Consider the following 16044-nt stretch of genomic DNA (forward strand, 5'->3'; position numbering starts at 1 on the left):
TGATGAATAAAAGCGCGAAAAAAGAGATTAAAAAAGATTTAATTTTTAAGTTAAAGCTTAAGAAGAGTCGAAACTTTTGCCGTTTTATAATCCGAACGCAACTGAACGAACTGCAGAACCAGTTGTCTCTCAATCGACACTTCTTCGACCGCGTGTTTTAGGTTTTCCGGAGCGACAACCAGAAGATTAAAAAGCGCGTGAAGAACTGCAAACAATGACGTCAACAAAGGAACTCCAAACGAATGAACGCATCGGCGGTATTCATTCAAATCGCAAATTGCAACCATCGCTCCAACACTCGAGAACTGGAACTGCTGGAAGTGATCGAAGAGCGCACGATGCAAACGAACGCCGAATTCGGCTAAAAACGAGTCCACGTTTCGGCCGTCGAGACCGTCGCGCACGCGTAGAACAAAGGCGTCCACGAATCGAATGACTTTGGAAGCGGCCTTTGGATAGAGAGGTCAGAGTTCATGTCAAGTGATTGATTGTCATGTGACTACTCACGCTTGTTGTGGATGAAAGAGCGACATCATCGGTTTCGGGTTTGAAATCTGTTTTTCGTTGTTCTTGAGTTAGAAGAGAACGAATCCAAGCGATGGCTGAAGACAAAAGACGGTCTAATCCTGTGTTGACTTTTTGTTGCAATTGTTCTGTGAATTGTCTTTTATTTTTAGATAAATCCGAATTCGAACGATTCGAACAACGAATTAACGGCAAAACCGAAGAAACAAACTGTTTGTCCACTAAATGGCAAATGGCGTTCGTTTGTCTCGCGACTTCAACAAACCAACAATCGGGTGGATGCCGTGGATCTGCGGCCGGAAGCGAAAGAGCGGCCAATTCCACGCCGTAATCCATGTGTTGATGGAATAAAGCGTCCAAAAGAATGGCAAACAGCGCAGCCGCAGTCGACGCCAAATCCGTCGGTCGACACAAAACTTCGCATCTTTGGAGCGCTTCCCGAGTCTCTTGCAGAGCGTGAATGGCCACCTCTTCGCTGAGAAGCGGTTCCTCAGCCGCTACATCAGTTGGAACGGCCGCGCGGGCGATCTTGAGTTGAATATCGCGTTTAAGTTCTTGAATCGAAGTTTGCGGTAAAACTCGCTTTTGATGTCCTTTTTGGTCATAAAAACGGCGCAAAATAGCGGAAAGACGATCGCGAAGACACCTTGTCTCGACGGAAACATAGTCTTCGAGATATCTATTGAAGACATGTCGAGAAAGTCTGGAAACAAACGCCGAATCCAAAGTCTGAGTTCTCGCGAGTCGTTCTCCGAGTTGTGATGTTTTGACGAAAAGCGCGTGAAGTGAACGCAGAAAGCGATTGTCGTCTTTGACAACTCGAGAAAGTTCTAAATCCACGCAATCCTGAAGTTTTCCCTGAAATACCACTAAAACTAATTTTGTCATTATTTGCTCCGGAGTCGCAAACACGTGACGAACCACGCGCTCCGTTCGCGTTATAAGCGTCGGAACTTCCGCGAACGCGTCTCTTCCGGCCAGAGATGTCTGCGCCGTCTCGATGAATGCGTCCACACACTGACCGAATCCCTTGAAATGCTGCAACTTTTCAGCCATTTCGGCCATTCTTCGGCGGTCATCGTCTCTCTGCGCAGACGCAAACTCTTCCAATAGTCTTTTCTCTACCGAATCATATTGCGAACCAATGGCCGCCCGAGCACGCTCAAAACGTGGTCCCGGCGGCAACTCGGCCGCAATCACGTGCAGTTTCTGTAGGACATCGGCGGCGTCGGCGAGGGGTTGGTCGGGAGGAAGGGGTGTGTCTTGGGAAAGGAATTTCGAGAAATGACGCATAAGTCGTTGCGCTTCAACTGCTCGGGCGCGCGGAGTGTTGACGCCTTCGAGTTGATCTCCGAGATAAACGACTTTGGCGGCCACTGCGGCCAAACGCGAGTCCAGAGCGGAAAAGGCATTCTTGGCGAGTCTTTGTCTCTCTTGCGCGTGCGCGACGGCCAACCAGTGATGTTTGTGTTGTTGGACGAGAAGAGTCTCGAGACGATCGCATTTGTTGTGATGACTGTCGAGAACTGAACGCAAATCTCTTACCGAAGAATCGAATGCTTCGGAAAGCGATTTCGAGTCAAAAGCGTCGAAACGTCCAGAAGTACATCTCCAGGCAAGACGTTCGACGAACTCGTGGCCGTCAAACGGATCCTGAGGTCAGAAAGTCAAGAGTTTATTATTATCTGTCGTCTAAATCAAAGACAATCAGACATTGAAAGACTGCAGACCTGTTCCAACTCAGACAACAACGACGCCATCTCTCACATCAATTACGTCTCAGTGCAGAAAATGGCCGACTTTTGGGATGAGTTGTTGAGATGGGGTCTTGTGGTCGGAGCTGTCTTTCAACTGATCTGTATTTCGGCAGTCATTTGGGTTCCATCTTCTTGTGGTTCATCTTCGGAAGCGCAAGAATCGGAGGAATGGGAGACAAATGAAAGAAAAACGAGAGAATCGACTGAATCTCGGACTCAAAGCGCGCGACGAATGAAAGCAACGAAAGAACGAAAGAAAAGACGATAAAAATAAAGAGTTTTTATTCATTGAATTCAAAGTCCTTTATTGTAATTAACAATTGCCGAACAATTGGTCAGCGATTGAAGTTCGGGTTCTAATCGCGAAATGGCCACGGAAGCCGTTTGCGGGAAAAGAGCGCAACACATCGGAGTCGTGAAAGTCAGACTGAAAGACAACAATTCAGTGATTGATTAAAGTCAGAGAAAATGTCTTACAAAACACCGCAAAGCGCGACCTGAAGCGGCGCCGCGATCCAAGGCATTCGTCCCAAAACACCGCGTTTCTCGAGAGCGTCCATCAGAATAGGAGGCAAAGTCATGCCCGGAGCGGCCATTGCTATGCGCGAAATGACGACTTGAGTTATGGCCAGTTTGGCCGCGATTTTGCTTTTTCCGATTTCCTGTCCGTTGGAATCAAAAACAAGAATTCCTTCGCGAAGTTCTCTAAAAAAAATGATTAGATTTTGAGACAAAATCCGAGTATTTATTACTTGGAACGCATCAGAGGAATGTTTACACAATTGGCGGCCGAAACTGCGGACAAACGGAGTCTTAGTTTTGAACAAAATCAGTAATCAAGACAAACCGGCGGCGAATGGAACGAAACGACCGACGAGTGGAGGCGCGCGAGCGGCCAATCGGTTCAGAGAAAGAGCAGTTATTAGGGCTCCAGAAGTGGCCGTCAAGTAAGAAGTCAGAGTTTGTCTGAGGAATCAAATTGAATCAGATTCAAGAGATTGAAGTAATAGTTACTCACGAAAGCGGAAGAGGGTCTTTTCCCGATCGATTGGTGTAATTGACGACAGCATTGAAGGACTGATTRAACCATTGCCAGAAGACAACCGCAGGAGTCGACCGATAGTACGAAAGCATGCATCCAGTGATTGCCATATTCATCGGCACTTGAGCTGACATTCGACCGACGATTAACATCTTTTGGTCGGTTTCGGGATGAAAAGCCGAGTCATAGACTGCGAACAAATTGCCATTAATTTGGGATCAATTGGATCAAGGTCACTGACTTTGTTTGTGACGCCAAAGTTGGGCTTCAGTTTGTCCGGGAATGTCATGACCAGATCTGCGGAAAATGGATGAAAACGGAAGACAAGAGAGAGAGAGAGAGAGAGAGAGAGAAGAGACGAACCGAAGAAGACCAACGATTTGTCGCGATTCTTCCAAAGCCTTGGAAGAGACCAACAGATTCAGAGGATTGGTTGTGGCGAAGAAATGGCGCGCTCGACCCCAATAGGTGTCTGTTTGGAGAACAAGAGGTGAACAAAGGGTCAAAGGTTATGACGAAAGGACACGAACTTTGGTTGAACTGAGGATTCGAAACATCGATTCGAGTCATGTCTGCGAAGAAGGCGGAGTCAATGACGTCAGATATCATCTGATTTTTATTTACATTAAAAGCGATTAAAATCTAAGCGAATACAGCGCTCGCAGCGGATAAACAACTAAATAACAACTATTCTATGAGTCCGGCGGCGCGCAAATCGGCGATTTGTCGGACGGCCACTGCGGCCACCAGAGCAGCACCACGACCGCTGCCATCTTCGGATAGCATCAGATCAAAGCGGAATTCAGAAGGAGTCAGTTCTGCGATCTTTTTGGCCATTAAGTCGTGAAAATGCGGATGAAATCGATAAACAGATCCGTCCACTCCTACAACCGTGTATTCTCTTCTCATTCTTCGTAAAATAGTGGCCACTGCCGCCGATACCAGATGAGCGGCTCGAGTGGAAATGCGTTCGCAAATCATCTGAATGGCGGCCATGTCGTCGTCATCTGCGTGTCCAAGATCCATTTCCTTCATTGCATCTCGAGTCTTTGCAAAAGATCCGTTTGGATCAGATTCGATCCAAGAAACGTAAGCAGATTGGAAGCAGTGAGGAGTAAACAGTTTTTGGGATCCGACGCCCGAAAGCAGGAGTTGGCGTCGCGTGAGATCGGCGACAATGGATCTGACCATTTCTCCCATGTACATTCCAGATATCATTTTCTCGAATCTGAGATTAAACCAAAGGATTAACGGATTAAACGATTGAAGAGATTTACAGTTATTACAGTTGTCGTCCTTTATTCAGCGAATAAGTGTCGACTTCGTCGTCCCAATCGGTTCTCACGAATTCCAAGACTCCGTTATCACCGAAAGCTCCCCATTCCGTGTTGACCACGACTTGCGGCGGATCAACAGAACGATCGCTGAAATCGGAAGGAAGGAGTTCGACGCGATCAGCCGATTCCATATAACAAGCGTTGGTTCCGGTGCCGACAATCACTCCGACCCGACATTCGGCGTTCTTGTGGGCGCAAGACATGAGAGTTCCGGTCGTGTCGTTGACGACGGCCATGACGTCGATTTCGACTCCGATTTTGCTGATAGAAGATCGAAGGAGTTGAACGACGTCTTGACCTTCGACCCCTCGACACGCGAATCCTTTAGTCCACTGAACGAGACGTGCTTTTGTGAGTCCTTCTTGACGACACGGAAACGAAAAAGTGAATCCCAGCGGAAGACGCGTTCCATTCAAATGTCGCGAATCCATGAACTCCTGAAGACAGGCCGCGATGTGGTCAAACAGTTGTTGTCCCGAACCCAACATCACGTGTTGCGGAACTGCGAAGATCTGCGAATCCGACCGGAAGTCCTTTCCGTTGAGTTCTATGAGAAGAACGCGGAAGTTGGTTCCGCCCAAATCCAAGGCCAAGAACTTGCCGGCCTCGCGTCCGTTGGGAACGTCGCGGACAAACGTCGGAAACATTTTGACGGCCGCTATTGGATTGGTTTCGCGTTTCAAGCCTTCATTGAACTCTTGTTCCAAAAGAACAACCACTTTCTCGAGTTGATCATTGGATAAGACGAGGTCTCGGGTGGCGATATCGACCTGCGGACAGACATTAGAGCCGATTCTCGCGCAAAGACATTAAAGACAAACCTTTTTGCGTTTTTCACTCATTTTCTCTCAAAATGTCAAACGATTTGTGACGTCAAGACTGATGTGACGTCAGAAGCAATGATTGCGTCACTCAATAGATGGCAGTAATCGTAGAAATAGTAGAAATAGTTTTAATATTTTAATGATTTTATTGAATCAATGAATGACTAGAAATGCAAAATACTATCACTTCTGTTGTCTTCAGTTGTCTTTCAACCGACGCAACAGATCTTCGGGAATCGGGAGCGGCCGTCGTGGCCAATGTGTGGCCTTTTTCAGAGCAATCGAAGCATTCATAAGAGTTTCCATTCGAAGAATCGATGGATAAATGTTTTGTTCGATCCATTCTTAAGACAACAAAGAAATTATTCAATCGTTTGTCTGTCTGTCTGTTTGTTGATTACCGGCAACTGTCCATTCGTCGTAAACTTCTTGTAAAACGGCTTTCGCTGTCCGAACCAATGATTGCAACGAATAATAAACAGAAGAGTAGTCTTGAAGTCCTGGAATTGAAAAACAAAATTAGCGGAAAATCTTGTCTGTCTTGTAATGTCTTGACCTTCATCGACGCGCCACGGATTCGTCATGTTGTGTCTGATGTTGTAATCTGTTAGCCACGCCTTATGAATCGTGACGTCAAACTATTTAAACCAAAAACCGATTAATTATTAATCATTTGATTAGAAAAATACCAAAAAATCTGAAACTCTTTTAACGGTTTGCGAATGCGTTTCCATCAAACGGAAAACTCCACTTCCCGGGAAATCGCATGCCGACGCGCGACGGAACAGATTGGGATCGGCGTCCAGTTCGGTGTCGGAAAGAGGGCGTCCGTTTGGCGGACAGTGAAGGACGCGATCGAAACGCGAAAAGACTTGATTCGAATCGAAATATCCGAACGAAACTGTGATTAAGGAAAGAGCCAAAGACGGAATCGCGGCCTGGATTAAGGGGATTAASKGGATTAACGGGATTAACAGGATTAACGGGATTACCGGAAGAAGTTCGCAAAGAGACGCCAAATGATCGTATCTTTGCCATCCCGTTAAGACAAGACCGCGAATCTGAGAGAAAACGGGAGTTTGGTCTGAGAGGACGTGCAGCCATGCCACGTTGTTGTCGAGATGCCATTTGGCGTTGGGAACGGTCAGAGTTTCGCCGAACGCGCCCTTGAAAGCCGAAGCGCCCCAAAAACGGCGGAAAACAGAGCCAAAAGTCGTCCATTGATTGGGAGATATGAAGCGATAGACGTCTTTGACATACGACCAGACAACCGGCTCAACTCCCAATTGGGATAATCCCGAGTCGAGCAACGATTCCGAAGACATCTGACGCAACATATCGTCCCAAACCAGAGGAATGCGAGAATGTCTTTCAACCACGTGATGAGCGACGCGACGCACGTGAGAGAGGAAGAGATGGTCTCTGTCTTTGAGACGACATTTTTGACAAGAAGCGATTTGAAAGACTTCATCGCATCCGATGTGAAGAAAGCGAGAGTTCGGGTGAAGAATCGCCATTTGATCGATGATTTGCGAAACAAAAGTCCACGAATCGTTGTTTTGCGGACACAAAGCGGCCGGAAGTGACGGGTCTTCGCGAAGATCCGAGAATTGCTTGAGTTTTAGCGCGAATTCCAAATGACCGAAAGTTTGCATTAAAGGAATCACTTCCAGACCCGACTCTTCAGCCAATCGTAAAACAGTTCGAATGTCTGAAACGGAAAACGCGTTTTCGGCGCGAATTGCGGACAACGGACCCGAAAAGGGGAACTGGAGGGAGAGAGGGATTAGAGAAGGGATTAAAGGATTAATGATTTCAAACCATATCTTCGTATTCGAGAAGTAAAGCGTTTGCACCGAAAGAAGCCATTAATGGAAACAACTTTTGGATTAAAAATCAATTAAAACTCATTTCAATGCAAAACAAAACTCACGCGCGCCAAATATGAGACACGCGGAGGAGCGCCCTTCAAATCCAAATGAACCACTCGAAGGCCGGGAACGAGAGGACGCGATTCGGCGACTGCGGGTTGAGCGGCGGCGGCGGCGGAATTGTCTAACAGTTTTGGTCTGAGTTTCGGTTTCTGAAGAGAAAAAACGTTTTAAACGGAAAATCGCGACAAAAGTCTTACGTTTTGAGTTGAAAGCGATAAATGAAGACCAAACACGAGAAACGCGCCGATCAAGACTGTCGACAATATAACTACCGATTTTCGGCGGCAAAGCTTTGGCCAAAAGTTCTTAAAAAAGATTTTCCGAAAAATCAAAACAAAAGCCATTTTGACGTCACTCTACACGTCATTAATCACGTGTTTGAACACAAAAACCAATAAAAACGCGAAAAAACAAAGATTTCGTCAAAAATTGGATTTCAATTGAGTTTTCATTGAATTAAAGTTAAACCGAATTAAAACCGAATTAAAACCGAATGTCATCTCAATTGCCATCTTTTGGCGCCATCTGTGGACGGATTAGACGAAAACAAGTCGAAAAATATCGGAAAAACGAATCAAAATTTTGGATTTTTTTCGGAAATTCTTTGGAATCGTTGACAATAAAAGACAAAAGAAAGTAATAAAAGACAACAAAAGACTAATCAAAAGACAAATCAAAAGACAAAGAAATGAAAGTGAATTTAGACGTAATTTATTGAAAGAATTTTCGGTTCGGAAGAGAAAAAGTGTTTTCGGTTTTCATTTCCGGCGACTCTTCGGGAAAAAATTGAAATTAATTTTCGGTAAAAATGTCGACAAAAGCTTACTTCCAACGGATGGCGTATACGGAACCGATTCGTGCAATCGTTTCTGCGGACGAATACTCGACTGCGACGGCGAAGGAGGCGTCGGACCGAATTTGGGAGGCGGCGGAACTGATCGAACGGTCGAAGCGAAGAAGGGCGGCGCGTAGTGGGCGAACAGTGGCAGAGAAGAGGCGTCGAAGAGCTGGTCTTGGGCGAAGAGTTGGTCTCGAGTTCGCCGACGGACGACATCTTCGTGAAGAACTTTCTTGAGTTGAGAGAAGAGTCCGTGTTTTTGTTGTCTTAAATCCGACAGTTTTTGATCCAATTTGATGAGTTCTTCGCGAACTTGGTCTAAAGTCATTCGCATTTTATGTCTTCTCGCTTCTTCTTCTCGTTTTCTTTCTTCTAAAGACATCGAAGTTTGCATTTCTATTGAAATAATCGATAATTAATTAAAATTGAAAAACAAATCCAAATTCAAACCCAATTGTCGTTTAAGTCTTTGTCTTTGAATATAAATCTTCAGAAAATTGTTTTCGTTTTTCATCTTTTCGTTTGATTTCGTGAAGACTCAGCGCATGCGCACCGCTTCCGCAGTTATGCCGAAAAAACACTACAAAAGCGTTCAAATTGTTTGCAAAACTTTTTTTATTTCAATTTCTATTCATTTCAAAGACTGAATGAGTCGTTCACTTGTCGTCCAATTCGTCGTCCGATTCGTCGTCCGATTGTTTGTTATTTAAAACACAAATTTCGTCATTTTTTTAGCGGATTTTAAATCACGAAAAGCCATAAATAACGCCGTTTTGACGTCAGAATCGTCTTTAAGACTGACTTCGAACGCCTCCTCCTCCGCCTCCTGTGTCTCGAGTTTTGTCACTTTGGCCTCAATTGCGTCCAAAAGAGATTTAATTTCTTTTTGAGAATTTCTTGAAAACAAAAATATCAGAAAAAGAGACAAAAATATCAGAAAAAGAGACAAAAAAACAGAAAACTTACGAATCATTTGATCCAATGGTTCCCCGAGAACGCAATACTTGGCGGACATCGAGTGTTGCGGCCAACAGTGCGTGGGTGGCGGACATTGCGATTCGATCTTCGGTTTTGTCGTCGTTTTGAATGAATTTTTTGAAAATTGGTTTTCGATTTTGTTTTACCGAATGATTGACCAGAAAAGCCGATCTTCGGGATTTGCGAACTCCGCGGGGGAAACGACAGGCCGCACAAAAGTATCCGGTTTTGGGAACATCGCGTTCGCCTTCGAAATGCATACAATGGGCGTGTTGCCAACACAAACAAAGCTCACATTGAACCATTAATCCCGATTCTTCGCGCGCAGAACACACGCAATGCACCACTTCCTCTATGTCGTCGTTCTCGTGAATCTCGGCAATTGTCCGCGCGTCCCAAAACGGCAAACACGTGTTGGGCGTCAGGCGTTCGTTGACTAAAGACGGAACAAGATTTGCGACGTTCGGAACGACGACCGAAACTTCAGTTTCAGTTCGAATTGATTTTCGAACCGAAGACTGACTTCTGCGAGCGTAACGACGCTTAACACGACTTCTCGTCGTCACATCCGGCTTTGGAGTTTCGCTTTTGGCCGGTGGCGGCGGCGGCGGCGGTTCGGGCGTCACAACTGTGGGTTCGATCGCAACAAACGGTTTCAGTGGTTCTTGAGTCTCTTTTTGTTCAGACTTTTGGTCCCTTTTATGATAATGTTTGAGATGTTGTGCGAGTAAACTGTAGAATATGATAAAAGGTATGAATTATAAAGAAATGATAGAAAAGACAAACCTTTGTTTGCGAAATGATTTATTGCAGTCTTTTTGAAGACATTTGAAGTCGTTGTGATCATCTTTAACCTGAAACTCTTTCTGTAGCGGTTGTGGAACTCGAAGTCCATCAAAATCTTTCGGCATTTTTTCGATTTGATTAGTTTTGACTTTTTTTCGGTATCCGTCGAAAAACAAGACTAAAACCGATTTTTGAGAATCAAATCTCTGGACAACTGACGCCGGATACGGTCGTCCATCCGTCCAACGCGCCAATACTTCTTCTCCCACTTGAAAAGCTTTATTAGAATTGTTGTCATTTTGTTCGTCGTCCAGACGTCGTTCGCGAATGAATTCAGAGTCCAAAGCAAACCATTGGTCATAACGTGAACTGAAAAACAATGAAAAAGTAAGTGTCGTTTCGGACGACAACCAAACCATCCAAACCTCCAGCGCTCGAAATGAACCAAAACTTGTTGTTTATCTTCACTAAAAGCCACCACTTTTGCCGAATACCAATCGCCCACAACATCGCGTGCTTCGACCCGTTGTCCTAAAACCCATTTCGAGGTCACTTCGGGCGGTGTTTCTGCGATCGGCGTTTTATTTGGCGTTAAATCTGTTAATTGCGACGAATTTTGCCGTTTTTTAGTCAAACTATTGGTCCGTTTGTCGCTCTGATTATGAGTCAAATTAAGAACCAATTGATGCACTGATCTCTGAGCAGTCGGTCTTCGCGGACGTCCTCTAAGAGGTCGCGAAAGAGAGGCGTCTATCGAGTCGTCGTCCATTGCAAGACGTAATTGAGTTTGTATTGAATGACGTAATTTGTGAACGGATTGTGAAATGGAGTCAAACGTCGTTTGTTTGGAATCAGAAAATTCTGAAGAAATTTCTGGAATTAATTGTATTTCAGTTAAAGAAAACATTCAAACAAACGGACAATCGATTCAAACCACTCAAAGACATCGATTCAAAGTCGTTAAATTGGTTTCGTCCGAACCGTACGGAAGAGGTCGATGGAATTGTCGCGATTTCGAGGCCAAAGATGAAGACATCAGAGCAACAGATAATTGCAAAGACAGATCCGATTCAAACCAAATCTCAATTCAAAACAACATTCAAACCAATAGTAATTCAATTCAAACCAATCAAACCGTTGTCTCGACGGCTGCCGACGCGGCCACCGGAGTGTGAGTATTGCCAATCATGTCATTTGATCTGATCTGATCTGATCTGATCGTTCAGAGCCATCGACAACAAGATCGAACAGGCCATGGATTTAGTCAAAAGTCATCTCATGTTTGCCGTCAGAGAAGAAGTGGATGTCTTGAAGGAACGCATCAAAGAGTTGGAGGCGGAAATCGAGATTCTTCGTTCTCACGCATCTTCAGATGTCTTGCAATTAGTTCTTCAAAACCAAATCGGAGGACAAGTTTCGGATCAAACGGATCAACAAAAAACTCCTGAAATCTAATCTTTTATTTCAATAAATGGACGGAAAATACAATGAAATCAATGACTAAACGGCGGAATCGCGAGTTCGCGCGGATCCACGTGACGACGCCATAAAAGGCGCGTGAAGCGTGTCCTCGGCTCTGAGTAGAGACGCGTGAGAGCGGGCGTGCGGTTCAAATGCGGGATTATCGGCAGACGCGGTAATTGCCGAACTGCAAAGCCATGGGATTAGCGAAAAGCGGATTAACACTGATTTAGGATTAATACCTGTTTTCGAATGGTTTTCGACCGGAAATACAAATTTGATTCAAAAGGAAATAAGAAATTCCGACTCGAAGTCGAATACAAAACACGATATCCATTGTTATCAATAAAATGATAATTAAAGCCAAAGAAATGCCTAAAAATTGAAAATTAAATATTGATTTTGCAATTTAGAAGACATACCGGCGATCAAAGACACGGAAATCGGCGATTCGTCGTCCGGAGTGTCGTCCGAGACGTCGTGCGAGACGTCGGCAGTTCTAAAGATAAGTGAAGACGAATCAGAAAAACCCAATTCATTTTGAGCGCGAATTTCCGTTCTGTAAAAGGAATTCGGTTTAAGACCGCGAATCGTATAAGAAGTGGAAGAAGTGTCAGATGTCGACACCGAAGCCGAATGAATGTCTTGATTAATGCGTTCAAAGTCTCCATCTGTCGGCCGAACGCCGAACCATTGGATTTCGAAATAACGAATCGGTTTTCCATTATCTGCCGGTAAAGACCACGACAACGACATCTCTCCACCAAAGGACGACTCTATCACCCCATTAGCTGGTCCCGTGTTGGCGAAAAGTGGACGATCGGGTGGCGATTCGGGTGCAGTGGCCAAAACTCTTTCGGGAGAAAAGTCTCCGATTCCGACCGCATTTTCAGCCGAAAATCGAAACACATATCGCGTTCGCGGCCGAAGACCACTTATGAAGTAACGTTCTGACCGATCTAATGGCCACCGATGAGTTGTCCATTGCGGGAAATCCGAGTCATCTCTTCGGAAATGCGCGTGAATTGCATTAATAGACATCTAATGAAAGAATTTCTGAATGAATTGAATAGTATTTAGAGTTTGGTATTTAGGGTTTACTCCGCCGTCAAAAGATGGCGCCACTAATCGGAATGTTATAGAAGTGGGAAAAACTGATTCGTGATTAACCGCTGATATAATTCCCGGACGAAAGGCTTCTTCTAAACCGACCATTATTTCCGATTCGCCCAAAGAGTTGACTCCTTCACAACGATAAACGCCGTAAATATCGCGTTGAGAAGCGGCCCGAGGATCGACTACTAGACGACTGATTCCGGACTCGGAATTCACGAAAGAATAAATCGAATTCTGGAGTATTTGTTGTCCTCTAAAAAACCAACGAATCGTTGCGTTCGGAATGGCGTCCGCGATGCACGTGACTGCAGTCGGATTAATTCGGATTTAGAGTCGGATTAAGATTCGGATTAAGATTACTGACTGTTGACTGGATTTCTGTCCCAATGTTTGACTAAAAATGGAAAAACGGATTAAAAATCGATTGAAAAAAGGATTAAATGAAACGAACCGGAAGTCAAAGGCGTTCGACTCATATCCGGTGCAAAACGGACTTCAAGACTGCGAAAAGACATTAAAAGGACTTCCAATCAAGAGATGACTTACTGAGCGGCCATTTCGGCGATTCCGGCGTCGTTGTGTCCGCGGCAGAAGTAGAGGCCGTCGTCTTTACGCGTCTTTCAGTAGAAAAACATAATTATTTGGATTAAGATTTCGAGATTAAGGCTTACAATAGGATTAAGACGTAATTCGAGAATTTGTTCGTCAATTAAATCTCCAGATAATACGGATAAAGACACGCGTGGATCTCCTGTGGCCAAAGATCGCGAATCTCCGTCTCTTCTGATCGACAATTGCGGCTTTGGATCTCCTAAAACGTGACATCGAATAACGGCTTCAGAATTCTGATCCACAGATGAATTCGCGAAATGAGAAACACGTGGTCGACGAAGAACTCGCACTAAAGTTGTCTTTTCATCGGATCCGGCGGCGTCTGAGGATTAAGACGGATTAGAAAACGGATTAAGAAAAAGCAATACTTTCTGCAAAACAAGAGAAAAGTCCGGAATTTTCTGAACGAAAATTCGTCGCCAAAAGAGTTCCGGAATTTCTGTCAACAGAAAAGCCGCCCAAAGAAGACAAATTGCGTTTATGCGAATCAAACCAAGTGTAGAGTGGCGGAGGAGTTCCTCGAGATGAACAACGAATTGTCGCGTCTTGAGATTCAATCACAGAAGTCATTGGATCTAAGAATTCGATTTTCGGGGGTTCTTTTGGGGGAAAAACTCTTTTAAATGTTTTGTGAATTAATAATTAAAAGACAAACCGAGGATTTGGACGGTTATGAAAGTCTGCAAAAGAAAGCATTGAAAGCATTGAAATCATCTAAAGACAAGACTCACGTCGTGAAGACGACCAGTTTCGGCTACGAGAGCGCGAACGCGATAAACACCTGAAACGACCGAAAGATGTCACCACTTATTCCATACTATTATAGAATATCAATACTAATACCGCCGTCACGTGATTCAACCGATTCTATTGAAAGACCCGTCGAATCGATTTCAAACCGCTTTCGAGTCTCAAGAGTTGATCCGTCTTTAGTCCAAATCAATGTCGGCTTTGGATTGGCTTTTGCGGCGCATCGGATCCGGTTTTCACTCTTTGCGCCCAAAACTAGAGTTTGAATGGGAGGACAGTCTTCCCACGTGACGTCATCTTCATTATAGAGATTAAGATTAAGAAATGGATTAAAGGATTAAAAGACTTACGAAAAAACGTGAGATTAAGTGTCGCCGAAAAGGAATCTGAAAAAAGAGTGTAAATCTCGAGATAAGACATGATTGTTGACGAACCCGAATGTTGGAAAGTCGCCGAACACCGGTATTGACCAGAATTGTCGGCCGTCGGGTTCGCGAAGTGCAGAAGCAGACGACCCGAGTTGTCTGTCTGCGCAGTCGCAGAAATATCGGGATTAATGCGTTCGGAATATCTGTAAATCGGAGTTCATTTAGAAGAGGGCGTGGCGTTCATTGACTTACGTGGGAGTGACCTCTTGTTGTCGGGGGTCAAACCATTTCAGGTCAGAAAACAGATTCGGTTCCTAAAGAGGGTCAGAGGTCAGAGTGGGCGGAGTTTAGCGTTCGGTTAAAGGACTTACGGCTCCAATACCACGACAGGTCAGAACAAACTGTTGATGTGCGGGTTGATGAACGGCTGCAGCCGACGGACTAATGGCCAGACCAATAGTTGGCGTCTGGTTGGCGATCGCGCGGCTGAGAACTAATGAATGGTTAATAATGTTGTCGTCTTTGAAGTCGTCGTTCGAAACGACGACTAAAAACTCACTTAAAAAAAGAGAAAAAACGACGAAAAAGAAAGACATCGAAAAAGCGCTCATAAGTCACGTGGTCTGACGTCACACCAAAACAAACACTTCGCGCGTGCGATCACTTTATTTAAACACGTGTTGCACGTGAAGGCACTCAACAGTCAATGATTTGCGGAATTGTTGGTCGTCTCGATTTTGGAAGCGGTGGTCTCTCATCCAATCGCGAGTCGTCGTCCGAGACGTCCGAAAGTCCGACGAATTCCGAGATTTTGACTGAAATTAAATGATTTTTTAATGATTTTTTGGCTGTTTTTCGGATGTCTTACTCGTGTCGGCCGCCGAACACATCTTCCAAGTCGGACGTCGACTTCGTGTCCGCGGTAAAGCACCGAATGCTCGCGAATCGGGAGTAATGTGTTGAACGACTCCCTGACGCCTCTCATTGGCCAACGGAGGAGATTCTGTGAATTCTCGAATTCCTGAGTAATAAACGTTAAGAATGGGCGGAGTCTGTCATACACTGACAATACTGACCGGGATCTGTGGGCGTGTCTGAACTCAACGATTCAAAAGAAGGAGAGACGACATCCGGACGACACGTTATATACGGAGAGACGACGTCCGGACGACACGCCATATCTCGAGTGAAAACACGGACTAACTCTTCGTTGGTCTGATTGGACGAACACATGGATTGCGTGGACGGCAGACCCGTGCGGCAAATGTTGGCCGAAAGTGCGTAACCGACGGCTCGCGAATCCGAAGATATTTGTCCGCAAATGAGAAGAGCGTCTGAATGTTTTGCGTCGTCCGGGGCGACGGCACCACTGATCGCGTAAAGACCGGTGTCCACCGGACCCGAGGTCTGAGACACTTCGGCGGTGAGTGAAGCGCCACATTTGGCGCACGTGAGGGCGTTGTTGTTGTTGTTTTGAAATGTTTCCGAACGACGCATATAAGCGATAAGACAGACGACGGCAACCGCTCCCGAAATCAAAATCACTAACGAAGATAATAACGACACCAAAGTTGCCGTTTCCGCGTCCACCGCCGCTCCCGACGGCCACAATTCACGCGTGGAGTTCCACTCGTCTGAAGAGTCCATTCTGCGGAGCAATGGTTGCGCCGACGCATTCAGTCTTCTATTTTTCAATAAATCAATCGATAAAAACTA

At 45.1% G+C, this 16044-nt stretch overlaps 10 protein-coding genes across 12 annotated transcripts; 2 read left to right on the forward strand and 8 right to left on the reverse strand.

The window, feature by feature from the left end:
* Positions 1 to 21: 21 nt before the first annotated feature.
* On the reverse strand, positions 22 to 2330 carry LOC128965750 (exocyst complex component 5-like). The gene is made up of 3 exons (XM_054312510.1): positions 2256 to 2330; positions 508 to 2178; positions 22 to 449 (listed from the first exon to the last, which is right to left on the reverse strand). The coding sequence occupies exons 1-3, from the start codon at positions 2283 to 2285 to the stop codon at positions 51 to 53; spliced, it is 2100 nt and encodes a 699-aa protein (XP_054168485.1). The 5' UTR covers positions 2286 to 2330; the 3' UTR covers positions 22 to 50.
* Positions 2275 to 2575, forward strand: LOC128965758 (protein MANBAL-like). Its single transcript, XM_054312521.1, has one exon. It carries the CDS (start codon positions 2317 to 2319, stop codon positions 2548 to 2550), a length of 234 nt encoding a protein of 77 aa, XP_054168496.1. The 5' UTR covers positions 2275 to 2316; the 3' UTR covers positions 2551 to 2575.
* Position 2576: 1 nt separating this feature from the next.
* LOC128965902 (sideroflexin-1-like) lies at positions 2577 to 3894 on the reverse strand. Its single transcript, XM_054312680.1, has 7 exons — positions 3855 to 3894; positions 3698 to 3796; positions 3301 to 3514; positions 3130 to 3248; positions 3035 to 3077; positions 2760 to 2987; positions 2577 to 2709 (listed from the first exon to the last, which is right to left on the reverse strand). The coding sequence occupies exons 1-7, from the start codon at positions 3892 to 3894 to the stop codon at positions 2577 to 2579; spliced, it is 876 nt and encodes a 291-aa protein (XP_054168655.1).
* Positions 3731 to 5562, reverse strand: LOC128965753 (hexokinase-2-like). The gene is made up of 4 exons (XM_054312517.1): positions 5483 to 5562; positions 4611 to 5431; positions 3855 to 4552; positions 3731 to 3796 (listed from the first exon to the last, which is right to left on the reverse strand). Exons 1-3 carry the CDS (start codon positions 5501 to 5503, stop codon positions 4012 to 4014), a joined length of 1383 nt encoding a protein of 460 aa, XP_054168492.1. The 5' UTR covers positions 5504 to 5562; the 3' UTR covers positions 3731 to 3796; positions 3855 to 4011.
* Positions 5563 to 5658: 96 nt separating this feature from the next.
* On the reverse strand, positions 5659 to 8020 carry LOC128965972 (hexosaminidase D-like). 2 transcript variants are annotated; one of them, XM_054312767.1, is made up of 8 exons: positions 7617 to 8020; positions 7419 to 7568; positions 7307 to 7366; positions 6478 to 7254; positions 6175 to 6423; positions 6042 to 6123; positions 5887 to 5985; positions 5659 to 5829 (listed from the first exon to the last, which is right to left on the reverse strand). In XM_054312767.1, exons 1-8 carry the CDS (start codon positions 7761 to 7763, stop codon positions 5684 to 5686), a joined length of 1710 nt encoding a protein of 569 aa, XP_054168742.1. In that variant the 5' UTR covers positions 7764 to 8020; the 3' UTR covers positions 5659 to 5683. The 2 variants fall into 2 exon arrangements, with proteins under 2 accessions (XP_054168742.1, XP_054168741.1); XM_054312766.1 differs by having other exon boundaries at positions 6175 to 7254.
* Positions 8021 to 8100: 80 nt separating this feature from the next.
* Positions 8101 to 8774, reverse strand: LOC128965723 (uncharacterized). The gene is made up of 3 exons (XM_054312472.1): positions 8708 to 8774; positions 8246 to 8653; positions 8101 to 8192 (listed from the first exon to the last, which is right to left on the reverse strand). Exons 1-3 carry the CDS (start codon positions 8769 to 8771, stop codon positions 8131 to 8133), a joined length of 534 nt encoding a protein of 177 aa, XP_054168447.1. The 5' UTR covers positions 8772 to 8774; the 3' UTR covers positions 8101 to 8130.
* A 189-nt stretch (positions 8775 to 8963) lies between these two features.
* Positions 8964 to 10790, reverse strand: LOC128965712 (uncharacterized). Its single transcript, XM_054312461.1, has 4 exons — positions 10447 to 10790; positions 10022 to 10390; positions 9224 to 9967; positions 8964 to 9153 (listed from the first exon to the last, which is right to left on the reverse strand). The coding sequence occupies exons 1-4, from the start codon at positions 10788 to 10790 to the stop codon at positions 8964 to 8966; spliced, it is 1647 nt and encodes a 548-aa protein (XP_054168436.1).
* LOC128965720 (uncharacterized) lies at positions 10776 to 11538 on the forward strand. The gene is made up of 2 exons (XM_054312469.1): positions 10776 to 11192; positions 11248 to 11538. Exons 1-2 carry the CDS (start codon positions 10846 to 10848, stop codon positions 11474 to 11476), a joined length of 576 nt encoding a protein of 191 aa, XP_054168444.1. The 5' UTR covers positions 10776 to 10845; the 3' UTR covers positions 11477 to 11538.
* Positions 11463 to 14989, reverse strand: LOC128965710 (fasciclin-2-like). 2 transcript variants are annotated; one of them, XM_054312459.1, is made up of 17 exons: positions 14888 to 14989; positions 14700 to 14821; positions 14581 to 14642; positions 14395 to 14531; positions 14311 to 14346; positions 14054 to 14257; positions 13942 to 13991; positions 13866 to 13890; positions 13579 to 13809; positions 13270 to 13532; positions 13145 to 13215; positions 13050 to 13099; positions 12963 to 12992; positions 12584 to 12903; positions 11905 to 12523; positions 11725 to 11857; positions 11463 to 11597 (listed from the first exon to the last, which is right to left on the reverse strand). In XM_054312459.1, exons 1-17 carry the CDS (start codon positions 14937 to 14939, stop codon positions 11522 to 11524), a joined length of 2481 nt encoding a protein of 826 aa, XP_054168434.1. In that variant the 5' UTR covers positions 14940 to 14989; the 3' UTR covers positions 11463 to 11521. The 2 variants fall into 2 exon arrangements, with proteins under 2 accessions (XP_054168434.1, XP_054168433.1); XM_054312458.1 differs by having other exon boundaries at positions 11463 to 11669.
* A 35-nt stretch (positions 14990 to 15024) lies between these two features.
* LOC128965719 (uncharacterized) lies at positions 15025 to 15984 on the reverse strand. Its single transcript, XM_054312468.1, has 3 exons — positions 15405 to 15984; positions 15197 to 15349; positions 15025 to 15143 (listed from the first exon to the last, which is right to left on the reverse strand). Exons 1-3 carry the CDS (start codon positions 15973 to 15975, stop codon positions 15025 to 15027), a joined length of 843 nt encoding a protein of 280 aa, XP_054168443.1. The 5' UTR covers positions 15976 to 15984.
* Between the last annotated feature and the right edge of the window lie 60 nt (positions 15985 to 16044).

This window comes from Oppia nitens, unplaced genomic scaffold (genome assembly GCF_028296485.1).
Source record: "Oppia nitens isolate AA-2021 unplaced genomic scaffold, nextdenovo-longstitch-racon4-pilon3 scaffold18_pilon_pilon_pilon, whole genome shotgun sequence".
In the NCBI taxonomy this organism is placed as follows: domain Eukaryota; kingdom Metazoa; phylum Arthropoda; class Arachnida; order Sarcoptiformes; family Oppiidae; genus Oppia; species Oppia nitens.

Bases quoted from the DNA above. Each gene is read 5' to 3' on its own strand.
- LOC128965710 (XM_054312458.1), bottom strand. From the start codon at position 14,939: ATGAGCGCTTTTTCGATGTCTTTCTTTTTCGTCGTTTTTTCTCTTTTT. The intron at 12,904-12,962 runs GTCAGTAATCTT...ATCCGACTGCAG, and splicing joins GGACAGAAATCCAGTCAACA to TCACGTGCATCGCGGACGCC. The intron at 11,858-11,904 runs GTATGTCTTCTA...TTCAATTTTTAG, and splicing joins TTCCGTGTCTTTGATCGCCG to GCATTTCTTTGGCTTTAATT.
- LOC128965712 (XM_054312461.1), bottom strand. From the start codon at position 10,790: ATGGACGACGACTCGATAGACGCCTCTCTTTCGCGACCTCTTAGAGGA. The intron at 10,391-10,446 runs GTTTGGATGGTT...ATTGTTTTTCAG, and splicing joins GTTCATTTCGAGCGCTGGAG to TTCACGTTATGACCAATGGT. The intron at 9,968-10,021 runs GTTTGTCTTTTC...CATATTCTACAG, and splicing joins AAATCATTTCGCAAACAAAG to TTTACTCGCACAACATCTCA.
- LOC128965758 (XM_054312521.1), top strand. From the start codon at position 2,317: ATGGCCGACTTTTGGGATGAGTTGTTGAGATGGGGTCTTGTGGTCGGA.
- LOC128965750 (XM_054312510.1), bottom strand. From the start codon at position 2,285: ATGGCGTCGTTGTTGTCTGAGTTGGAACAG. The intron at 2,179-2,255 runs GTCTGCAGTCTT...TTCTGACCTCAG, and splicing joins TGTTGTCTGAGTTGGAACAG to GATCCGTTTGACGGCCACGA. The intron at 450-507 runs GTGAGTAGTCAC...CTCTATCCAAAG, and splicing joins CTCTTTCATCCACAACAAGC to GCCGCTTCCAAAGTCATTCG.
- LOC128965720 (XM_054312469.1), top strand. From the start codon at position 10,846: ATGGAGTCAAACGTCGTTTGTTTGGAATCAGAAAATTCTGAAGAAATT. The intron at 11,193-11,247 runs GTGAGTATTGCC...CTGATCGTTCAG, and splicing joins GCCGACGCGGCCACCGGAGT to AGCCATCGACAACAAGATCG.
- LOC128965719 (XM_054312468.1), bottom strand. From the start codon at position 15,975: ATGGACTCTTCAGACGAGTGGAACTCCACGCGTGAATTGTGGCCGTCG. The intron at 15,350-15,404 runs GTCAGTATTGTC...TTTATTACTCAG, and splicing joins AGACACGCCCACAGATCCCG to GAATTCGAGAATTCACAGAA. The intron at 15,144-15,196 runs GTAAGACATCCG...ATTTAATTTCAG, and splicing joins GTGTTCGGCGGCCGACACGA to TCAAAATCTCGGAATTCGTC.
- LOC128965753 (XM_054312517.1), bottom strand. From the start codon at position 5,503: ATGAGTGAAAAACGCAAAAAG. The intron at 5,432-5,482 runs GTTTGTCTTTAA...GTCTGTCCGCAG, and splicing joins TGAGTGAAAAACGCAAAAAG to GTCGATATCGCCACCCGAGA. The intron at 4,553-4,610 runs GTAATAACTGTA...GTTTAATCTCAG, and splicing joins CTGAATAAAGGACGACAACT to ATTCGAGAAAATGATATCTG.
- LOC128965723 (XM_054312472.1), bottom strand. From the start codon at position 8,771: ATGAAAAACGAAAACAATTTTCTGAAGATTTATATTCAAAGACAAAGA. The intron at 8,654-8,707 runs GTTTGAATTTGG...TTATTTCAATAG, and splicing joins AAGACTTAAACGACAATTGG to AAATGCAAACTTCGATGTCT. The intron at 8,193-8,245 runs GTAAGCTTTTGT...TTTTTCCCGAAG, and splicing joins GTATACGCCATCCGTTGGAA to AGTCGCCGGAAATGAAAACC.